This window comes from Plecotus auritus (assembly GCF_963455305.1).
Source record: "Plecotus auritus genome assembly, chromosome: 8".
NCBI lineage: Eukaryota > Metazoa > Chordata > Mammalia > Chiroptera > Vespertilionidae > Plecotus > Plecotus auritus.
Genome location: NC_137782.1, coordinates 76,001,503 through 76,021,352, shown reverse-complemented (window position 1 = coordinate 76,021,352; position 19,850 = coordinate 76,001,503). Strand labels below are relative to the sequence as shown.

The window sequence follows — 19,850 nt, the reverse complement described above, 5'->3', positions numbered from 1 at the left end:
AGAGAGAGAGAGAGAGAGAGAGAAAACATGGAACTGTACGGGGACTTGTTCTTTATATATTAGCTACTCCAACTCTTTCTTTCTATCAGTAAAGAAGTTCAGTTCTGGAGAGGTTAAGTTGGTTTCCAACTGTCTTGGCTTTTCTCTTCACCACCTGACAAATTAACTAATAAGTCAGAACAGCCCATGAAGAGAGCCACAGGCTTCCACAAGACACACCCACCCTGAGAAGTGAAGGATTCACAGAAAGGGCAAATTTGCTTGAAGGGGTCTAAACAGAGTCCCCAGCAGAGTGCCAATGACTATCTGCTGTAGAAATGAATGAATGAACAAATGAATGAGAGAGAGAGAAACCCAAAGTTGGGAAAGGTTGAGGTTGGGAGAGGAGGTGAGGGCCTTCTAGGCCATGAGGACCAACATAGGCAACTTGCTAGTGGGATAAAACAAGAGGAACAGAACCTTACATGGACCTCTGGCTGGACCTCATGTGTTACCTACTTGGGAGATGAGATGTATAAAGCCCACTGTAATGAAATAGGCCCTCTGTGGCAGGGTAAGCCAGACTTTCTGTTTCAGATAGCAGTGAAAGAACAGTGTGCCTTTTTTGGGATGCCCGCTTACCAGAACTGCTGGAGAAATGCAGAATAGAAAGATTTGTAGGATCCTAGGATTCTACCTGGGTTGAGAATGAGGGTGGAGGCTCTAAAGTCAATTGGACATAATTTAACTCTGGAACAAAGTGGCTGTCTCACCACCCTGCAGCGATTGAATTATTCTGATCTTATTTGCAATCAGCTGACTCACATGAGGATCACAGAGCTTTTATTAAGTTACTAGAGGCCCAGTGCACAAAATTTGTGCACATGGGGGGGGGTCTCTCAGCCTGGCCTGCACCCTCTCGCAGTCCAAGAGCCCTCGGGGGATGTCCGACTGCCAGCTTAGGCCTGGGGAGTAGGCCTAAGCTGTCAGTCGGACATCCTTAGCGCTGCCGTGGAGGTGGGAGAGGCTCCCGCCACCGCCACTGCGCTTGCCAGCCATGAGCCCAGCTTCTGACTGAGCAGCACTCCCGCTGTGGGAGTGCACTGACCACCAGAGGGCAGCTCCTGTTTTGAGTGTCTGCCCGTGGTGGTCACTGCGCCTCATAGCAACTGGTCATTCTGCCATTTGGTCTATTTGCATATTAGCCTTTTATTATAGAGGATTCCATTAAATGAGAGAAAACAATGCACCAGGGGTTTAATATCACTGAGAATAACTACCACCTACTATCTCCCTGCTCAGTTTTAATGTGGCATGTGAAAACAGTGCTTATCTCCGAGGTGCTCAAAGCTTTTGTGGCCATGATCTTATTTATTTAGGTAATATTCCTATGAGGTAGGTGGTGAATAGTTGTAATAGAATTAGAATTATCTTCACTTAATAAAAGAGACACAGGGCATTAAGCAACTTCCCCAAAGTTATAAGGCGGGAAAAGGCAGGACTAAGCTGAATTTCTCAACTCCACAGCACCAGAGCTAAAGCCGGAAAGCTTGAAGTTAGATCTCTGAAACACGACAGATTGGAACATATTTCAGAAATCAAATAGCCAGGGGCTGAATCTTTCTCCTTTCCAGGTGGGTATTGGTGGAGGCAAACACTTCATGGGAAGGCTGACTACCATGTGCATTGACCTGTGCTGGGCCCTGGTAGGAACATTTGGGTAGTCTCTCTTGTAGCTCCCATTCTCATGGAGTTCACAGGATAATGGGGAGATAAAATGTGTATTCAAAAATATAACATTTTGGGACTAGACAGCAAGAAGTATTGGATGGCAATATCTAATCAAGTGGACCACAGTGGTAAAAAAACAAACATGAAGTTTGGTAAGTCATTCCATATGTATGCATTTGTTAATTCATTCAACAAACACATCTTGAACATTTACTCCGTGCCAGCAGCTGTGCTAGGTCCAGGTGACACAGTGGTGACTAAGAGGGACACAGCTCCTGTCCTCATGACAATCATGGGCTATATGTGCATTATTCAATACAGTAATCACCAGCCACACATGGCCTTTATGTTTAAACTTAAATAATTGAAATTAAATGAATGTAGAGATTTAGATCCTCAATTGCACTAGCTATATTTTAACTGTTTAATAACCATATAAGGCTGACGGCTATATTACTGGTACAGATATATAGCATTTTCATCACCATAGGAGGTTCTGTTGACTTAGGTCAGCAAATTGTGGTGCACAGGCCAGATCTTGCTCACCACCTACTTTTATAAATAAAGTTTTACTGGAACACAGATGCATTCTTTTGTTTACATATCGTCTATGGCTGCATTCACACGGTAATGGCAGAGTTGAATAATTGTGACAGAGGTTGCATAGCCCACAGAGCTAAAAATATTTACTATCTGGTCCTTTACAGAAAAAGTTTGCCAACCCCTGTTCTAAATGGAAATACAGATGCAAACAAATACTTACAAAAAAGAAAGTGATGCACAAGTAAAGGTGCTATGAAGTGATAGCACAGGGATCTGATCTAGTTCAGGAAAAGACAAAAGGCCTCCCTAAAGAAGATGGTACAGTGGTTAAAATGAGATTGGAATAATCTTAAGAGTTTACCAGGCACATTGTTCCCAGCAGCAGAAATAGCCAGAGGACCTGCGGGAAAGGGATGGGGTATGTGTGTGTTAGGGATAGTGAGGGGATAGGCATGGCTGAATATCAGTTCCAGGAAGACCCTTCACGTTGTCCTTTGCTAGTACTCTAGTACCTAGAATGGCATCTGATATTAAGTAGCTATCGACTACTACTAGTACATTCTTGATGAATAATTGAATAGGCTAGGAGGTTATACAGATTTTATAAGCCAAGTTTTGGATTGCAGACCTGATCCTAATAAGGGAAGCCACGGATGAGTTTTAAGCCAATAGTGGTTAAAATTCTGATCAGATATGTGTTTTCAAAGGGCCTTTTGCAAGGCTGTGTGGAGACTGTGTCTTCCAGGAACACCCTCATTCAATGTTTTACAGTGATTCATGGTTGTGTAGTTGGTGATTTTAAAGTCTCTACTATATCCATTGTAGAAGAAGATTTGATGAAGCTAATGTGTTTAGCTGATTTTGAAATTTTGAATCTACAACCAAAAATCATAAGGAAAGAGCCTCCTGAACTGCAAGAAAATGAACCAACAGCAGAAGCATGTTTTGACAATACAGCTAATGACTCATAGGTGAGTTATAACAAGGGTGGGGTTCCTGGAAGCCCACAAAATGTGGTTCTGAGTGTCACTTGGCTGAACTCAGTGGATTAAACTTGGATTTTAAACAATCATTTTTCTCATAAAGTCAAATTGAAACTATTTCTTTTTGCACCTCAATGATCCTGAACCCCACCCAAAACTTCCTACTCCCTGAAGCTAGACCAAACAGTGCCTGCCAGTCAACAACACAAAGAAACAGAAAGTTTTTCTACTCAGAAAGAGAGAAACTGGCTAAGGATTTGGTTGTTGTTCCTTCTTTGTGTTTATTAGGATTTTGCATATACCTATTCTTTTTTTTTAAATCTATTTGTATTGACTTCAGAGAAGAAGGAAGAGAGAGAAAGAGAGAGAGAGAGAGAGAGAGAGAGAGAGAAAGAGAAAGAGAGAGAGAAACATCAATGATGAGGAAGAATCGTTGATCAGCTGCCTCCTGAATGCCCCACACTGGGGATCGAGCCCACAATCTGGGCATATGCCCTAACCAGGAATGAACCATGACCTCCTGGTTCATAGGTTGGTGCTCAATCACTGAGCCACGCTGCACATAACTATTCTTGCTTCTCTCCCTAGTCCTCCCTGCTTGCCATCCTGTAAAAGCACATACCTTTATGTATGTTATGAGCAGCCAAAGAGCCTATAACCTGGTTTATCTTTTGCTTTCCTTTCAAAACAGAATGTGTCCATAAAGAAATAATGTTTACCTGAATGTATACAAATTGCTGAAATCTATTGTTTTCATGGAAGATAGAACATCGTTTTATTTTCTATAAGAAGCTTTTGCTCCTTGGAAAACCAAGCATCCTGTCTCCAAACAACCTAGTCACATAACAATTTATTTATTTTCTTCCAAAAAATCTGAAAATATTCATAGTCATAGTTATAATTAGCAGATTAATTTTTCTTATCACGTGGCACATAATGAAGAAAAAAAAGTAACTTCTCCCAGAGCAAGACTAATCTTGACTAGTTTTTATCTATACTTCTGAATCAACAAGCTTAGAAGATCCAGGCATTCTTTTAAGCCATCATAGTTTCTGACCCCTAAGTAATGGGAGTACAAGACTTGAGTCATTTGATTGGTATAATGATTGATGCTACATTTAACAAAAAAAACCCTGATGTTTGTGACCTATTCATTTCAGTCTTTGAATCATTTTCTCAGGTCAACATGTGTAGTACTTCTATCTGTTTCTGTCTACAGGTACCTGATTCAGTAGTCTTGCTAACAACTGACCATGGGACACATGGCCCCTTATGAAAAATGCCAGTCCCTTTTGCATAAACTAACAAACCAATTCATGAGGTACATCAGTTGTGAGTTTTTCCCAGGTGTCCCAAGTTATTTGCAAGTGTTGGCAAAACATGTTAGTGCCAAGGGCTCCTATATTTGTTTTTAGTTCTATAATGTGAAAGGGAGTGTTGTGTGAAGGTGCTAGAAACTGGCGGTGGACAGAGGTGTGTCTTGCCCTGGATTGGCCATTTTGAGATCTTGGAAAAGTGATGGCACCTATTTGAGTCTCACTGCCTATTAATTTCTCTGACAAGTTGTCCTAAGATATACAAAAAAAGGAAGCTCTGTACATATGACTTTTATTTTGGGAAATAAAAAAGACGATGCCTTTAGATCTTACATGAAACAAATGCAATTTTGTGATATCAATTTTGACATTGAGACTAAAGAATTTGCAACAGCAGATACCATGCTGAGTCTTCAATATGTGGTCCCTGGCTATTTGCTTTAAGTGCTTGGAGGTTTCCAAAAAACTTCAACTTCTCAGAAAGGGCCTGGGTGACAAGAGACTAAGGGAGTATCCCAGTGGTGTGACTTTGAATGTAGTCTCTTAGCTTTGCTGAGCCTTATTTCTCCATATGTAAGAAGACGGGATAGAGTGGAGTTGTAAGGACTCTAAACCAAGTTCCCTTACTGCTAGTTGGATTACACTAAAGACCAAAAAGGAAAATAGCTCTTGATCCTTTGGAATTAAATGTGTACAACAGGAAAACTCTAGTGAGTTAGCCTTCCCTTGAGTCATTCCTTTACCTCACTTGATGTTAATTTGCATAGTATTCACTTCTTTTGTCCAGAAATTAAACTCTCCAATGTTAAGTGAACAGTTTTATAATATCTTTCTGCAATAAAAACTATATTATGAAGTGCTTCCTAATAAGAACAATCAAAAGGTAGTGTAGGTAAAAATTCATTGAATGGTATACTTCAGATTTGTGCCTTTCATTAGATGTAAATTTTTCCTCAAAAGAAGAAAAAAGAAATTTTAAACAAAAATTGAAGTCTAGTTAATGATATGCATATGGAAAAGTTTAGGAGTAAAGTGTATTGATTCTACAACTTTCTTTGAAATGCATAAATTATATGAATTGATAAATGGAGAAAGGAATAGATAGATGAATAGACATGAGATAAAACAAATATAATAAAATATAGAATTTAGGTGGTAAGTATATGAGTACTCATTTAGAACTCCTTTAATTCTTCTGTAAGTTTGCAAATATTCACAATAAGATGTTTGAGGAGAGACTTCTTTTTTTGTTTGTTTGTTTTTCTGTTTGTTTGTTTGTTTGTTTTTTAGTAATAAAGACACAGGCTCTGGGACCAGTCTGCTATACTAACTAAAAGTTTAAATCTTAAAAAAATTTATCTAACTTTTGTATGACCAGTTGCCTCATGTAAAAAAAAAATGGAGATAGTAACAGTATCAAACACATAAGGATGTTGTAAAAATCAAAAAGTTGGTATTTATAAGGTTCTTAATATGTAGTGTGATGAAAAGGTTTGTTAAATGAAATTTAAAATCAACTCATAGCTCTGGCCTCTGTGGCCAGGTGGTTAGAGAATAGATCAGTGCACTGAAGGGTTCAATTCCCAGTCAAGGACATGTACTAGTACCTGGGTTGTGGGTTTGATCCCCACCCCGAGTCAGGGCACGTGCAGGAGACAACCAATCCGTGTGTCTCTCTCACATCCATATTTCTCTCTCTCTCTCTCTCTCTCTCTCTCTCTCTCTCCCCACACACACTCTCCCTTCCTCCTCTCTCTAAAAATCAATGAAAATAATATCCTCAGGTGAGGATTAACAACAAAAAAATCAACTCATCAAGTCATTGGTGGAAAAACAGATTGTACTGACTTTTCTTGGACATTCAACCCTGAGAATATATTATTTTATTAAAACCAGATGACAGGCTTGTATACTCTGAGGTATTAGTCATTTTCTCTCTAATCCAGGCATATTTTATCTCCTGCTAAGAGGCAACAGAATCATCAGGATTAATCAATAATATTTAATTTCTATTTTTATTTCCTTCAAAAAGGTTCACTTGCTTAAAGCATGTTCCCCGACCCCAGGCTGGAGTATACATAATATTTGGGTATTAATATAAATTGTGCATTGTTTGTTGGATTTTAAATTAGTGCAGCCACTATGTAAAACAGTATTGAGGTTTTACAAAAATTAAAAATAGAACTACCATATGACCCAGCAATTCCACTTCTGGGTATTTATCCAAAGAAAACAAAACACTAATTCAAAAATATATATGCACTCCTATGTTCATTCTAGTATTATTTACCATGGACAAGATATGGCAGCAAATTAGGTTTCTATTGATAGATGCATGAATGAAGAAGATGTGGTAATATATACAAGGAAATATTACTTGTTCATAAAATAGAATTAAATTCTGTCATTTGCAAAAACATGGATAGACCTAGAGGGCATTATGCTAAATTAAGTAAGTCAGAAAGAAAAAAGCATGTAGTTTCCTGATCACACAAAATAATCTAGTGCTTTAATGTTTTTTAAAAAGAGGTCAGTTAATGTTCTCCAACAAAGGTAAGAAAATATGTGAATTAATTTATAAAATGTTATACTCTTTGAAGTGTACAAAGAAGCTTGTGTATCATGAGTGGAGCCTTTTTAGTCTTTTTCAAAATTAAATTTATTGGTGTGACGTTGGACAACATGATCATATAGAATTCAGGTGTGGGTTTCTATGTTATAAGATCTGTATATTGCACCACCCAGTTAAATCTTCTCCTGTCACCACATATTAGGACCCCTTTCTGCCCCTATCCTTTTTAGTTTTTAAAGAACTAGGCCTGTGGATTGCAAATAGCAATTTGAATAGCAAACAAAACAAAACAAATGGAAGTTCTTACAAGCAATCCTATATAATAAAAGGCTAATATGCAAATAGACTGAACGGCAAACAGCCGAACAACCGGTTGCTGTGACATGCGCTGACCACCAGGAGGTATATGCGGAACATGGCGGGCATTGGCCATGGCAGGATGGTGGAGCAGGTGAGTGGGGGCACCAGACCAAGGCAGGGTGCTGGTCGCTGTCATCGGGGTGAGCTTCTGGTGGTTACTGAAAATTCTTTCCTCCTGCGCACCACAGTCCTGCCTGGTGCTCGCACCTGCTGCCGGTGCCAGAGCCACCATTCGCACCTGTTGCCAGTACCTGGTGCCAGTCCTGATCTCACTCAGCACCATCAGTGGGTGTGAGTGGCGGCTGCCAGTCCTGATCGCCCCTGAGGGCTTCTCCACATTCCCCTTCTCCTGAGGGGCAATCAGGACAAGAGCCACCGCTTGCACCCGCTGCTGGTGCTGGCCCCAATTGCTCTGTGCCACCGTCAGCAGGTGTGAGTGGGGCTGGTGCTGTCAGCATGTGGATGTGGCACGGCTGCTGGCAGACAGGGGACTGGGGACTGTGGCAGGAGGGGCTGGGCAGGGGCATGGAGGATGGGCCGAGACCTGCCCCTGTGCCTACCACAGCCTCACAGCCCACAGTTCCTTTCAAGGTGCACGAATTCTTGTACTGGGCCCCTAGTAGATTAGTAAAAACAGATGGTCTTTATTCATTCCACAAATAGTATTCAGCACTGACTATATACAGGCTCTGGTCTAGGTGCTGGGGATTCAGTAGTGGATAAGATAGAAATCCCTGACAATGTGGGGCTCATATGCTAGACAGACAACAGATAGGAAATAAGTGTGTGTGTGTGTGTGTGTGTGTGTGTGTGTGTGTGTGTGTGTGTGTGGTGTTAAGTACTAAAGAAAATGAGCATGAAAGAGAGGCAAGAAGAGAGGAGGTTTGCCGTGTTAGATAAGTTTAAGATGACCTTTTACAGAGAAGATCATTTGAATTAGGACTTGAAGGAAGGAAGGGCACAGGCACCTGGATATCTGGGAAGCACAAATGGGAGAGAAAGTGCTAATGTCCCAGGTGGACTGATGCATGGTTGCTTGCATTTGTGTGGCTGGAATCCACTGAGCATTGGAAAAAAGAATAAGAGATAAATCAGGGAGGACCAAGCCAGGGGGCGTTATAGCCATTGTGAGGGTTTTGGCAGTTGCTCTGAGTGAAAGGGAAACCAGGGGAAGGATTGGGGAAGAGTGACATCTTGATTTCATTTCTCAAGAACATTTGGTTGTTGTGTTGAGACCACTCTTGCAGTCTTGCTGGTAGTGATGGTAGAGGGGTGGACAGGGGTAGAAAAATGATATGGTGGTTTTAAAATCCTATATATTAAAGCCTAGGTGGTGTCATGCCCTCGCATGATGCCCTCACACAATGTCATCACAAGATGGCCACCAAAAGATGGTGTGGTGAGGCCTGGGGGTCCCACAGCTCTGTGCAGCATGGAGGAGGCCGGTCTCGGTAGTTCTGCCACCTTGTGAGGAGGAGGTGGGTCCCGGCAAAGGAGGTGGGTCATGGCAGGGGAGAGCAGTTGTGGGCAATCAGGCTGGCAGGGGAGCAGTTAGGCATCAATCAGGCCAGGAGGGGAGCAGTTAGGCAGTGATCAGGTAGGCAGGCAGGCAAGCGGTTAGGAGCCAGTGGTCCCACATTGTGAGAGGGATGTCCAACTACCGGTTTAGGCCTGATCTGACAAGCCGGGTTGAAGGACTGCCCCCCCACCCCATGCACAAATTTCATGCACCGGGTCTCTAGTATGTTCATAAATTCTTTGAAACTCTTCCCACTGAGAAGTGGGTTGGTCTATTCCCCTTGAATCTGGTGGGATTGTTTTTGACAGCTTCAACCTATAAAGTAGGGTGACAGTGAAGCTAGCCTCTGAGGCCAGGTTATAAAAGGCCATGGGACTTCTTCATTTACTAGAAAACTCTCTTCAAGTCCTCCCTGCTAGAGAGGACTCATGTGGAAATTTAGTCCACAGTCCCAACTTGTTCTGTTCTTTAGCCATCTCAGTCTGGTTGGCAGGCATGGGAGTGAGGAAGCCACCTTGGAGGCAGATCTTCCTGACCCAGCTGTTCCAGACTCAGGTCACTGAGCCATCCTAGCCAGGGCCCATATATCATGGGTATAGGGAGAAGCAGTCCCCGCTGTGTCTCTTTCTGAACTTCTGACCAGCAGAATCCATGAGCAGAACAAAATGGTTGTTGTTCAATGCCACTGTGTGTTGGGATGGCTTGTGATGCAGTGATATATAACTGGGGCAGGGGGAGATGAGGCTCCTGCAGCAATCCAGGTGAGAGAGCATGGTGGGTGAGACAGAGTGGTTGCTGTGGGGAAGGTAGGTAATAGTCAGATTCTGGATACAAAGTGAAGGCAGGATCATGGATTTGCAGACTAAATGTAGAATGAAAGAAAGAAGTCATGAATGATGCTCAAGTTTTTGGTTTGAGCCACTGAAAGAATAGAGTTGTCGTTTACTGAGATGGGGCAAACTGTGAGGGAGTAAGATTTGGGAATAGAGAGAGGGAGTAGTTATCAGGAGCTTAGTTTTGGACATATAAAGTTGGAGATGTCACATGTACTTAGAGAGATGAGACAAGATCAGATGATCATGGTAGATATGCAGTTAAAAAAGAATAAAGGTACAAGGACTAAGCCTTGCATCACTCTTTTATTTAAAAGTCAAGGAGAGGAGGAGGTACCAGAAATCAAAACTGCAAAGGAACAGCTAGTGATATAGAAGTGTCATATTCTGAAATCCAAGAGAAGAAAGTGCTTTAAGAAAAAGGGAATGATTACCTGTGTCAAATTCCGCTGACAGGTCAAATAAAATGAGAACTGAGAAGCCATCATTGAATGAGAAGAGTCGAGGGTTTAAGATTATAATTTATTGAGCACCTGTTATATGCCAGGCATTGTACTGTACACTATTATAATAGTGGAGAAAGAGATGGCTGCAGAATAATCTTAATAGATAACAGTTACCATTTATTAAATATCTACTCTATACTTGATAGTTCTTAGGAACCTTACATATGCTATCTCATTTCATATTCACCATTGCCTTGTTAGATATGGATCAGAGACATAAGGTTACCTGTCCACTGTGACACAGCTAGTAAGGGGCAAAGCTGGGTCTCAAACCTAGTTCTATATGAATTCAAAGTGAGTGGTTCTTCCTAATATCATTCTTCCTTAAGTGGTTCCCTGGGAAATCCTGAGTGGTTCTTGGGGTGAAAAGTCACCAGGAAAGAAATATCTTTCTGGGAGTTCATTTTCACTCAAGGGTTTAAGGGAGGACATAAAAATAATTTTATAAGAAAAAATATAAATGTATTATAGAGTAGAATGCAAAATTCTAATATAATTTTTTTGCATTTTAATTTCTTTATTGATTGAGGTATTACATATTTGTCCTCATCCCCCCATTACCTTCCCAACCCCCTCCCCCACTCATGCCTTCACCCCCCTATTGTCTGTGTCCACTGGTTAGGCTTATATGCATGCATACAAGTCCTTTGGTTGATCTCTCCCCCTTACCCCCACCCTACCTTCCCTTCTAATATAAATTTTTAAATAAATGAATGACACTTATTGCACATATTACTTGAGTCACTTTGGGTTTTGTGTGGTTTTCTCTCCTTGGTAAATCAATTTATGAATATCTTCTCATCTCCTCTGGAGAGGTTGACTTGCTGGTTTTTCTAGTTAGGTTGTGAGAGCAGATGTAGCCTAATTAATAAAGGCATTCCACAGTTGAGGCTCTTAACCAGGGGATCTGAGAAACTCAGGGAATATATGAACTCTCTACATGGAAAATTTTATGATTATGAACCCATTCTTTTTTCTATAAAAAGTATCCTTCAGCTTCTCAAAGGATCCTTGACTTCAAATGGGTAAGGCCCAAATGGCAGAGAAAGAACAGTCAAGTATAACTTGACAGAATAATTATGATTTGCACACAGCCTTTTTCTTGGGCAACTTTGAAGGCCCAGTCACACTGTATCTAGAGAACAGTGGTGACCAAGCTTTATGATGCATTGTCTAACAAAAGATTTCTGTGTCACTTCCTGTGAAGTCTGAGAGATGAAGTTTGACTAATAAAATATTGTCAGTTCTATGACATTTTGATGAACACTTTTTTTAAAATATATTTTATTGATATTTTACAGAGAGGAAGGGAGAGGGATAGAGAGCTAAAAACATCGATGAGAGAGAAACATCGATCAGCTGCCTCCTGCACACCTCCCACTGGGGATGTGCCCGCAACCAAGGTACATGCCCTTGACCGGAATCGAACCCAGGACCCTTCAGTCCGCAGGCCGACGCTCTATCCACTGAGCCAAACCGGTTTCGGCTTGAACACTTTGGTACCTAATATTTAAAATCAGGGTTAGTCAGGGAGATCTAGTATGTGAAGTCAGTTATAATTGTTCCTCAAACTTGCACATTCCAAGATCAAGGGTTAATATTACAACTCAGGGAAAGGAACATATATTTTTATATTATCTACTAGAGGCCCAGTACACGAAATTTGTGCACTAGGGGAAGGGGGAGTCCCTCAGTCCAGCCTGTGCGCTCTCACAGTCAGGAGCCGTGTGATCAATCACCCCAAAGACATAGGCCCCGCCCACCCAACCAGGGCTCTGGGATGGAGAGCTGCAGGGTAGCCTGGGCCTCCCTCTTTGGGGCAATCAATAGCACCCTGCAGAGGGAGGCCCTGCCCACCCGCTGCATCCTGCCAGCAGGTGGCCTGGGCCTCCTGCTGCAGGGCGATCATGGGGCGATGGCTGGGCCCCCAACCTATCGCATTGCACCCGCCTTGGCTGGCCTGGTTCCAGTGGGTGTCATAGCGTGGTCATCCGGATGGTCGTTCTGCTGTTCGCTGTTGGGTCGATTTGCATATTAATTATGCTTTTATTATTATAGATTGTTTCTCCAAAGTATGAAGTAAATCTAAATTAAGAGGAGTCAAATTCCCTGAACCATTCTTCTTAAATGTGTGCGAGAAAATAGCACTCTACTTATGACCTCTTATTTTTCTCACCCTATTTACCTATAGTTCAGAGATTACAGATTTGTGTCTGGAAGCAGTATTTCCTTGAAATCTACACTATTTGAATTTTTAAAGGTTAGATGCCAATATTTAAAAATGAGGAGATTCTCTCTGCCTCCCACCTCATTTGGATTTCTAACTTCTTTTGAAAATCCTAAGATCTGTCAACACAGGACTTGTTTTGCTTCTTGGAGACAAAGAGCTTTGTTAGGTAAATACATTCTTACCACTTCCTACTGTTCCATACCAGACCCTGCCACCTTCAGTCTCTGCTGTAATCAAATGGTTTTCAATGTGACAAAATTAATGAGTGGAGCAGGATTCAGATGGTACTGTGACGGATGGATAAAATAGAACTATTTTTAATACTTCTCTGAGTTATGTTATAGTGTTTTATTTATTTCCCTCCCAAATGTTTCACCTAAATTGTGAATTATCTGGCCAATATCTTGGTTTCTAATAGGGTGGCAGCAGCTTCTTCTCACATTAATTTACAGGTTGGATATTTTAGAATTATAGTAAAACTATATTAGTTCAGACCAATTGGGACAAAGGTGACAACATTTAGTAGAAACATTAAATTCAGTGTATTTCAAAATAAATGTAGTAAATTCCTTGCAATTATTTAGGTTGACATCAATCCACTTCTAACAGTGTTTCCAAGAAAGGTTTTTTAAAGAAACTTTAGTAAATAGATAAAATTAATTTATAATTGGTAAATATTAAATATAATTAACACATGTATTTTAATTAAGAAAACTTCTTCACCTTAACACACACTTTCCTGAGCTAATTTATTACCTATTTATTCATAGGTAATAAATTGCAGGTTGCCACAGGTTGAATAATTACACTTCAGATTTGGCATCATTCAGATGATTGCACTTTTGTGTTAGTGATATTTGAGTTGATTGTATTTGGCTAAACCAGTCAGACACTCACCTTAAGCATACAGTCCTTATGGCAAAACACAAAATAAACTGAAAGCAAATAGATGGCCACAACAAACTCTATCTTCAAACTGTAAATGCCAGCACTAAAAATGGATATGATTCAGAAAAAGATAAAACCACATGATCTCACTCATTTGTGGAATATAATGAACAACATAAACCAATGAATAAAAATAGATCCAGAGACAGAGAATCATTAAACTGACTGTCAAATCTCAGAGGGAAAGCAGGGGGTTGGGGAGTTAGAAATCAACCAAAGGACTTATATGCATGCATATAAGCATTACCAATGGACACAGTCACTAGGGGTGTGAGGGCATGTGCTGGGGGGTGAGAGTAGCTGGAGAGAGGTCAATGGAGGGAAAAAAATAATATTGTAATAGCTACGTATGGGCCAGGGGGGTTCCTTGAAATATTGGGGGGACCACTTGGTAAAGTATATGATTGTCAAACCACTATGTTGTGCATCTGAAACTAATACAGAATAATATTGAATGTGAACTATAATGGGGAAAAAGATGGAAAATTGTATGTTATGTTTTTCATCATAACAAAAAACAAACAAAAATGCACACAAATTGGAAAGGAAAATAAATAAATAGATAAAATGGATATGATGAGATTGCAGAATGAATTTTCTAGATATTTAAAAACAAGAATATCCATATGTTCATTTATTTATTGCTGCTTAACAAACCACTGCCACACTTAAAACAGCAATCATTTATTTGCTCAGGAATCTGTAATATGAGCAGGACTCAGCAGGGACAACTTATCTATATATTTCATGAGGTATCAATTGGAGCTGATAGATCCCAGGCTGGAGGATCCATTTCCAAGATAGCTCACTTATACAGTTTACAAATTGGTGCTGCATCACAGCTGGTGGCACAGCAAGGATACTTGGTTTTTCTCTACTTGGGCTTCTCCTCCGGGCTACTTGGGCTTCCTTCAAACATGGTGGCTAGGTTTTAAGAGTGAATGTTTTAGGAGGATTGGGTTCAAGCTAACAGGATTCTTTCAACTTTAGTCTCAGAAGTCCCAGATAATGCCTCCTATCACATTCTATAGGCCAAGTAAGTAAGACATTAGGTCCAACCCACACTGAAGGGGAGTAAAATAGATTTTACCTTTCAATGGGAAATATATCAAATCATTTGCAAGTATCATTTACCTACTGCACTGCGTATCTAAGATATTCCTGTTACCAGGAAATGCTGCGCTAAGTGAACTGCCTATTCAGGGTGACCATATACTGTGGAAGAAAGCTTCTGAAAGGCAGATTACCTGGAGAGCTCCATCTGGGGCTCAGTATAAATCCATATGACTCAGGATTACATGGCGTTGGTTTTCTTTAACTTGGAGATTTTTAAAGTAAAGAAGGAGTGGTGGCCTGTACATGGATGCAGTGTGTCTGTGAATGGACAATGTTGCATATTGAAGGCTCTGGTATGTGACAGTTTGGTGTAATTTGCATTAATAAGCTCAAATTTTCATTAACAACAGTAAAGCACGCACGCAAAACACGATACCTTTAACTCACACTTTCGCTGCCCTTTAGGGCTGAGTTTAGTTCGCCCCTTCTCTGTGGAAGTAGGTATGGATCTCACTCCTACTAACATCTTGTATTTGGAGAAGCAGCATTGACTAAGAAATACAAACCTAGGTTTTAGAATTGGGAAAACCAGGTTCCCAAACTGGTTTTGATGCTTCTGCTGATGACTTTGGTTAACTTACTAAAGCTTTGTTTCCTCATTTCTAAAATGGGTCTGATAGTAATTCTATTTACCCTGTAGGAATGTGTGAGACGATGAATGCAAAGTAGTTAGAATGTCTGGCACTTAGAAAGAATGCAGTACATGTTAGAGATTATACAATACATAATTATTATTTTCTTGGTTACATCCCAAGGTTTTTCACTAAAGGCCAATGTGTTAGGAGTCAGAGCATGGTATTCTTGAATATTTGTGGTCACAATGAAAGCATCATCCCTTTCCTTTTCTCAAGTGTTATTGGTATCTTAGTCAATCTCAGTTTTTAAAATAGGGGTTTTTAGGCCTTTAGTGGGAAGTGCATACTGCCATAGAGTCCTGGTACCAAAAAGAAGTTGGAGGGGAGAGGCCAAGGAGAGAAAAAGACATATGTAATACTTTAAACAATAAATAATTTAAATTAAAAAAAGAAGTTGGGCTAAGGTGGATGGTTTGGAGTTTATGCTCCATTTTTCTTATAGATAGGTGATCTTGGGAAGTTATGTTCTCACAGCCTCAATTTCCTCATCTATACAGACTTGGCTAATAGTACTCATCTAACAGTATCGTTAAGAAAAAATGAGGCAAAAAGAACTGGCATGAAGCAGCTACCAACAATGCTATTGATTAGCACTAGTTCTCATCTGGGAGAGGCTAGGCCTGAGATTTTCATTAGACACTTCTAAGGCTAGGGTGATGCCTTTGGTTAAGAGGGGATCACAGCATATTCACATACAGCCATGCTCCAGAGTACGCCCCCTCCCCATCACCCCTTCACCTCTTCCAACTGGACGCACAGATTTAATGTACTGAGTGGTGGACTGGCTCCCAGCAAGCCCAACCTGTCCTGTAATCTTACGACAGTCTGACCTTTCCCCTGGGTGGATGCTGGTTCTCCGGGGATGGATGAGTGATAAAGAACTGTACAAGTTCCCTGCCCAGCTTCTCATTTCCCAACAGTGAAGCTACCTGTCTGGCTATGCTAATTTTGCTTCTGAGGCTGGTGAGCTCATCCCTGCTCCTCCTCAGAGTAGTGAGGCAGGGCAACATGTGGGAAGTGGGGAACTGCCTTTTTACAAGTACCTCACAGAGCCCAGCCCCCTCTTTGAATAAGCTGACAATATTTCTCTAGTTCCTTCTCCTCCTCCTCCTCCTCTGCCTCCTCTTCTTTCTCTTCAGTTTAGCCCCATCAAACATTGTATTATAGCAAGAGCCAAAATATGTTTCAAATGGGAAAAGAAAAGGCTGTTTGGTTGCGTGTGCCGCATGTAACAATAAGCCACAGTCTCTGAAGTGTCTTCCAAAGGAATGCTGTGATGGCAAGTTTCAAAGAAAGACTCTGGCCCCAAATCAAACTGTAAGCTGTGACAATGTCTCACTAAATACCATAAATAATTCATCTTTCACCCGGAGAATAAGCTGGTCTGAAGGTACTGAGTGGTGGACTGGGAGCATTTCTGGTGTACAGGGGAAAATGCCATCCATACCACATAATCTCGGCGACTTTTAGTTTACTTCCACTACCTCAATTTTTAAAAAAAAATGTTTTATGAAGCCTGGTGAATGTAGCCTGTCATGATTTCCTGATGGACTGAAATTTAGCTGAAAGTTTGAGCCTTCACAAGTCTGCCCCTGAAATGTGTGAGAGAAAATAAAAGTCTAGTAGGTATGTTTGTATTTTCAGGCTTTAAAAAGCTCTTGGGACTATGTATGTCCTCTCTTGTCTAGAGAAGAAATTCTCTCCTCATCCCAAACCTAAGCTGTTCAGTAGCCAAGCATTTGAAATTAGCTGAAGGGCAGAATCAAAACACCTAACACTTCCTAAGAGGGACTTTCAGTTAGGACCACTTCAAACAGCCTTACAAAAAAACAGTCACATGTCCTGGCCATTCCCAGCTGGGCAGGGATCCCCTCTTACCTGGACTTCCTTCACGAGGCCATTCTTTGTGCAGTTTCCATTCTGTGAGCCGTCCTGTTTCTTGTGACTGTAAAGATTCCCATTGCAGACAGTGCCTCCTCCAGAATTGGCCATTTGTGGCAAAGGATGGAAGCCAGCAGGTTTTCCTCTGGGGGTTCTTGGCAAGCTTCAGGGTTGAAGTTGGGGAGGCGATGGCATACAGCACGTCGGGCTGAGCTTTTGGAGGAATCCTACCAATCAGGCTTTTCCAGAAGAAGAGCAATAGTATCTTTGGGCAGATGTTTGAAACTAAAAATATACGGGTTACCTTCCCACTCCTCAACTCAGAATGGGGCTTCCCCTGCCACAAACTAGCTCCTGAAACTACAGAGGCGATTGCTCATGTTGGCTCCTCTTGTGGACTGAGGAAATCAGGAGACTGCAAAACCCAGTGGCAAACTGCGAGGGGGCGGGCTGAGAGGAGGAAATCTTTTAAAGACACACACACACACACACACACACACACACACCACTCAACCTGGAGTCTTCTACCTGCATACAATCACTTCTGAGTGGAGATCTATCCCCCACCTTTCCCTCTGGCATCTAATTACATTTTTTGTTTTGTTTTGTTTTGTTTTTTTAGTTGTAAATAAGTTCAAGTCAACATTTCTTTTTTGCTGTAAAATAAATTGAAGTGATTGCCAGGAGCTGGAGGAAGACAGAATAGGAAGTTACCGGTTACTGGGCACAGAGTTTGAGTTGGAGACAGAAAGAGTTTTGGCAATAGATGGTGGTAATGGTTGCATAGCAATGTGAATGTACTTAATGCCACTGAACTGTACACTTTAAAATAGTTAAAATGGTAAATTTTATGTGATGCCTATTTTATCATAATACAAAAATGGCAAAAAAAAATTCAGAACCCACCTAATGTTAAAAACCAATGATATAATGAAAGGTACTAACTCATCAAGAATTCCTGTAAGACAGAGGTCCAGAGGACAGAATGTTTGGTATTTTTTGTTTTGTTTTGTTTGTTTGCTTTTCAAAATTTTTTTTTTTTTGTCATGGCTGCATTACCTTTACCATGTGACCTTAGAGAAGTCATTTTTTTCTCTTTCTGCCTCACTTTCTCCACCTATAAAATGAGATAAAACATTTTTTGTGGGCTAATGCCTGGTGGGTGGTAGGAAAAGAAAACACTGGTTTGGCTTTGTTACGGACACGGATGTTGTGAGGCAGATGGAGTCGCAAACACTTCTGGTTTACTTATTAACTCTTAATCTCTCCATGCAGTGGTCACCGGAGCTCTGTGCTCTTCTATCAAGTGGCATTGCAGAGATATGGTGTGTTGAGTGGTGTTAATCATTTAAAGCTTGGTAAGTCCATCCAAGCCCACTTGCATTGTTCTCTTGAATCAAGGCGGCAGCGGCTGCTGCTGCTGCTGCTGCTGCTTCTTCTCCTTCTTCTTCGTGTTTATTGATTTTTTTAGAAAGAGAAAGGGGGAGGAAGTGAGAGAGTGACACATAGATAGGCTGCCTCCTGCATGCCCCCTACCAAGAATCAAGTCTGCAGCCTGGGCATGTGCCCTGATGAGGAATCAAACTGGCAACTTTTCCGTGTGCAGGTGCATGAGAGGACATCCACCTAAGCAAGCCACACTGGCCAGGGCCTGAATCAAGGTTTCTTTACCATCAGACACTTAGCATAGAAACCAATTTATTGGGTCAATGAACCAAAACAGAGAAAATAAAAACAAAAGGCCAGGAATGGCCCCTGTTGTCAAAGCCTGATTTCCTGGTCCTCAGCTTTGCATAGGGTTCTCTTCCCCTCCAGAAAGAGGTGGCTGATGGAGGTGGTGATCATGCTTTTCCTAACTATGATTTGCAAGTGAGGGGTGCTGTGTTTTCCATGCCCCAGAGAGCTGAAGGAATAAGAATTTGAGCCAAATCATGGGATGCAGTTAATACCAAGTGAATTCCCTTTGTGTCTCAGCTCAGAATTTTTATTGCATCTCTTCTAACCATTGTCATCAGAGCAGAACTAGCTTTTTTTAGTCTCTCTCTTCCATGGCCATTACACTGAGAGTTGGGAGCTAAACCTGTGTTGTTGGCTTCTTTTCTTCCAGATTTATGCAAAAGAGAGATGGAAGGGTAGGAGAGGGTGTTGATAATGTTAACCTGGCTGTCTCAGCTTACTTAGAAAGACAAGTTGAAGACACTGTTATTTTGACTGAGCATTACTGACCTGTAGAAAAAAAAAATTTAAATAAGGATTTTGAGGTAAAACTAAATACTGAACATTAGATATTTCTATTCCCTTCCTTTTCTTTTCTTCTTTCTTTTTCTCTTTCCTCTTCTGATATTTCTTTTTATCCTACTTTCCCTCTTCCTGTTCTTTCCTTCTTTATTTTATTTTTATAAAAAGATAAAAAACATACACAGAAAAAACATCTCAAAAAACACTTTTTTTCTAGTCCTAATTTGTCAAGGTTAGATTGAGAAGGAAAATAGGGGGGCAACTTTGGGTGCTTACAGCATAGTTCAGTATCTAGTTAAACAGTAATCTTACAAGCCCCATTCTAACTGAATTGGGTGGAGCTGCAAAGCCCACCCGAGGGACCCGCCACAAGAAGATATATATATCGAAACCTCCCCACATTGTCAGTTCAGGCTTTGGCTCAAAGTCCCCTGAACTAGCAGTGCTGCACAATCAAGGT

General features: G+C 41.0%; 1 protein-coding gene across 1 annotated transcript in view; it reads right to left on the bottom strand.

Moving 5' to 3' along the window:
• SPTLC3 (serine palmitoyltransferase long chain base subunit 3) overlaps window positions 1-17,516 on the bottom strand; it is a 144,914-nt gene extending 127,398 nt beyond the window's left edge. Inside the window, exon 1 of the mRNA XM_080684793.1 lies at window positions 17,150-17,516. Within this exon, the coding sequence (XP_080540919.1) occupies window positions 17,150-17,263 (114 nt within the window). The 5' untranslated portion in view covers window positions 17,264-17,516. The remainder of the gene's footprint in view (window positions 1-17,149) is intronic.
• Between the last annotated feature and the right edge of the window lie 2,334 nt (window positions 17,517-19,850).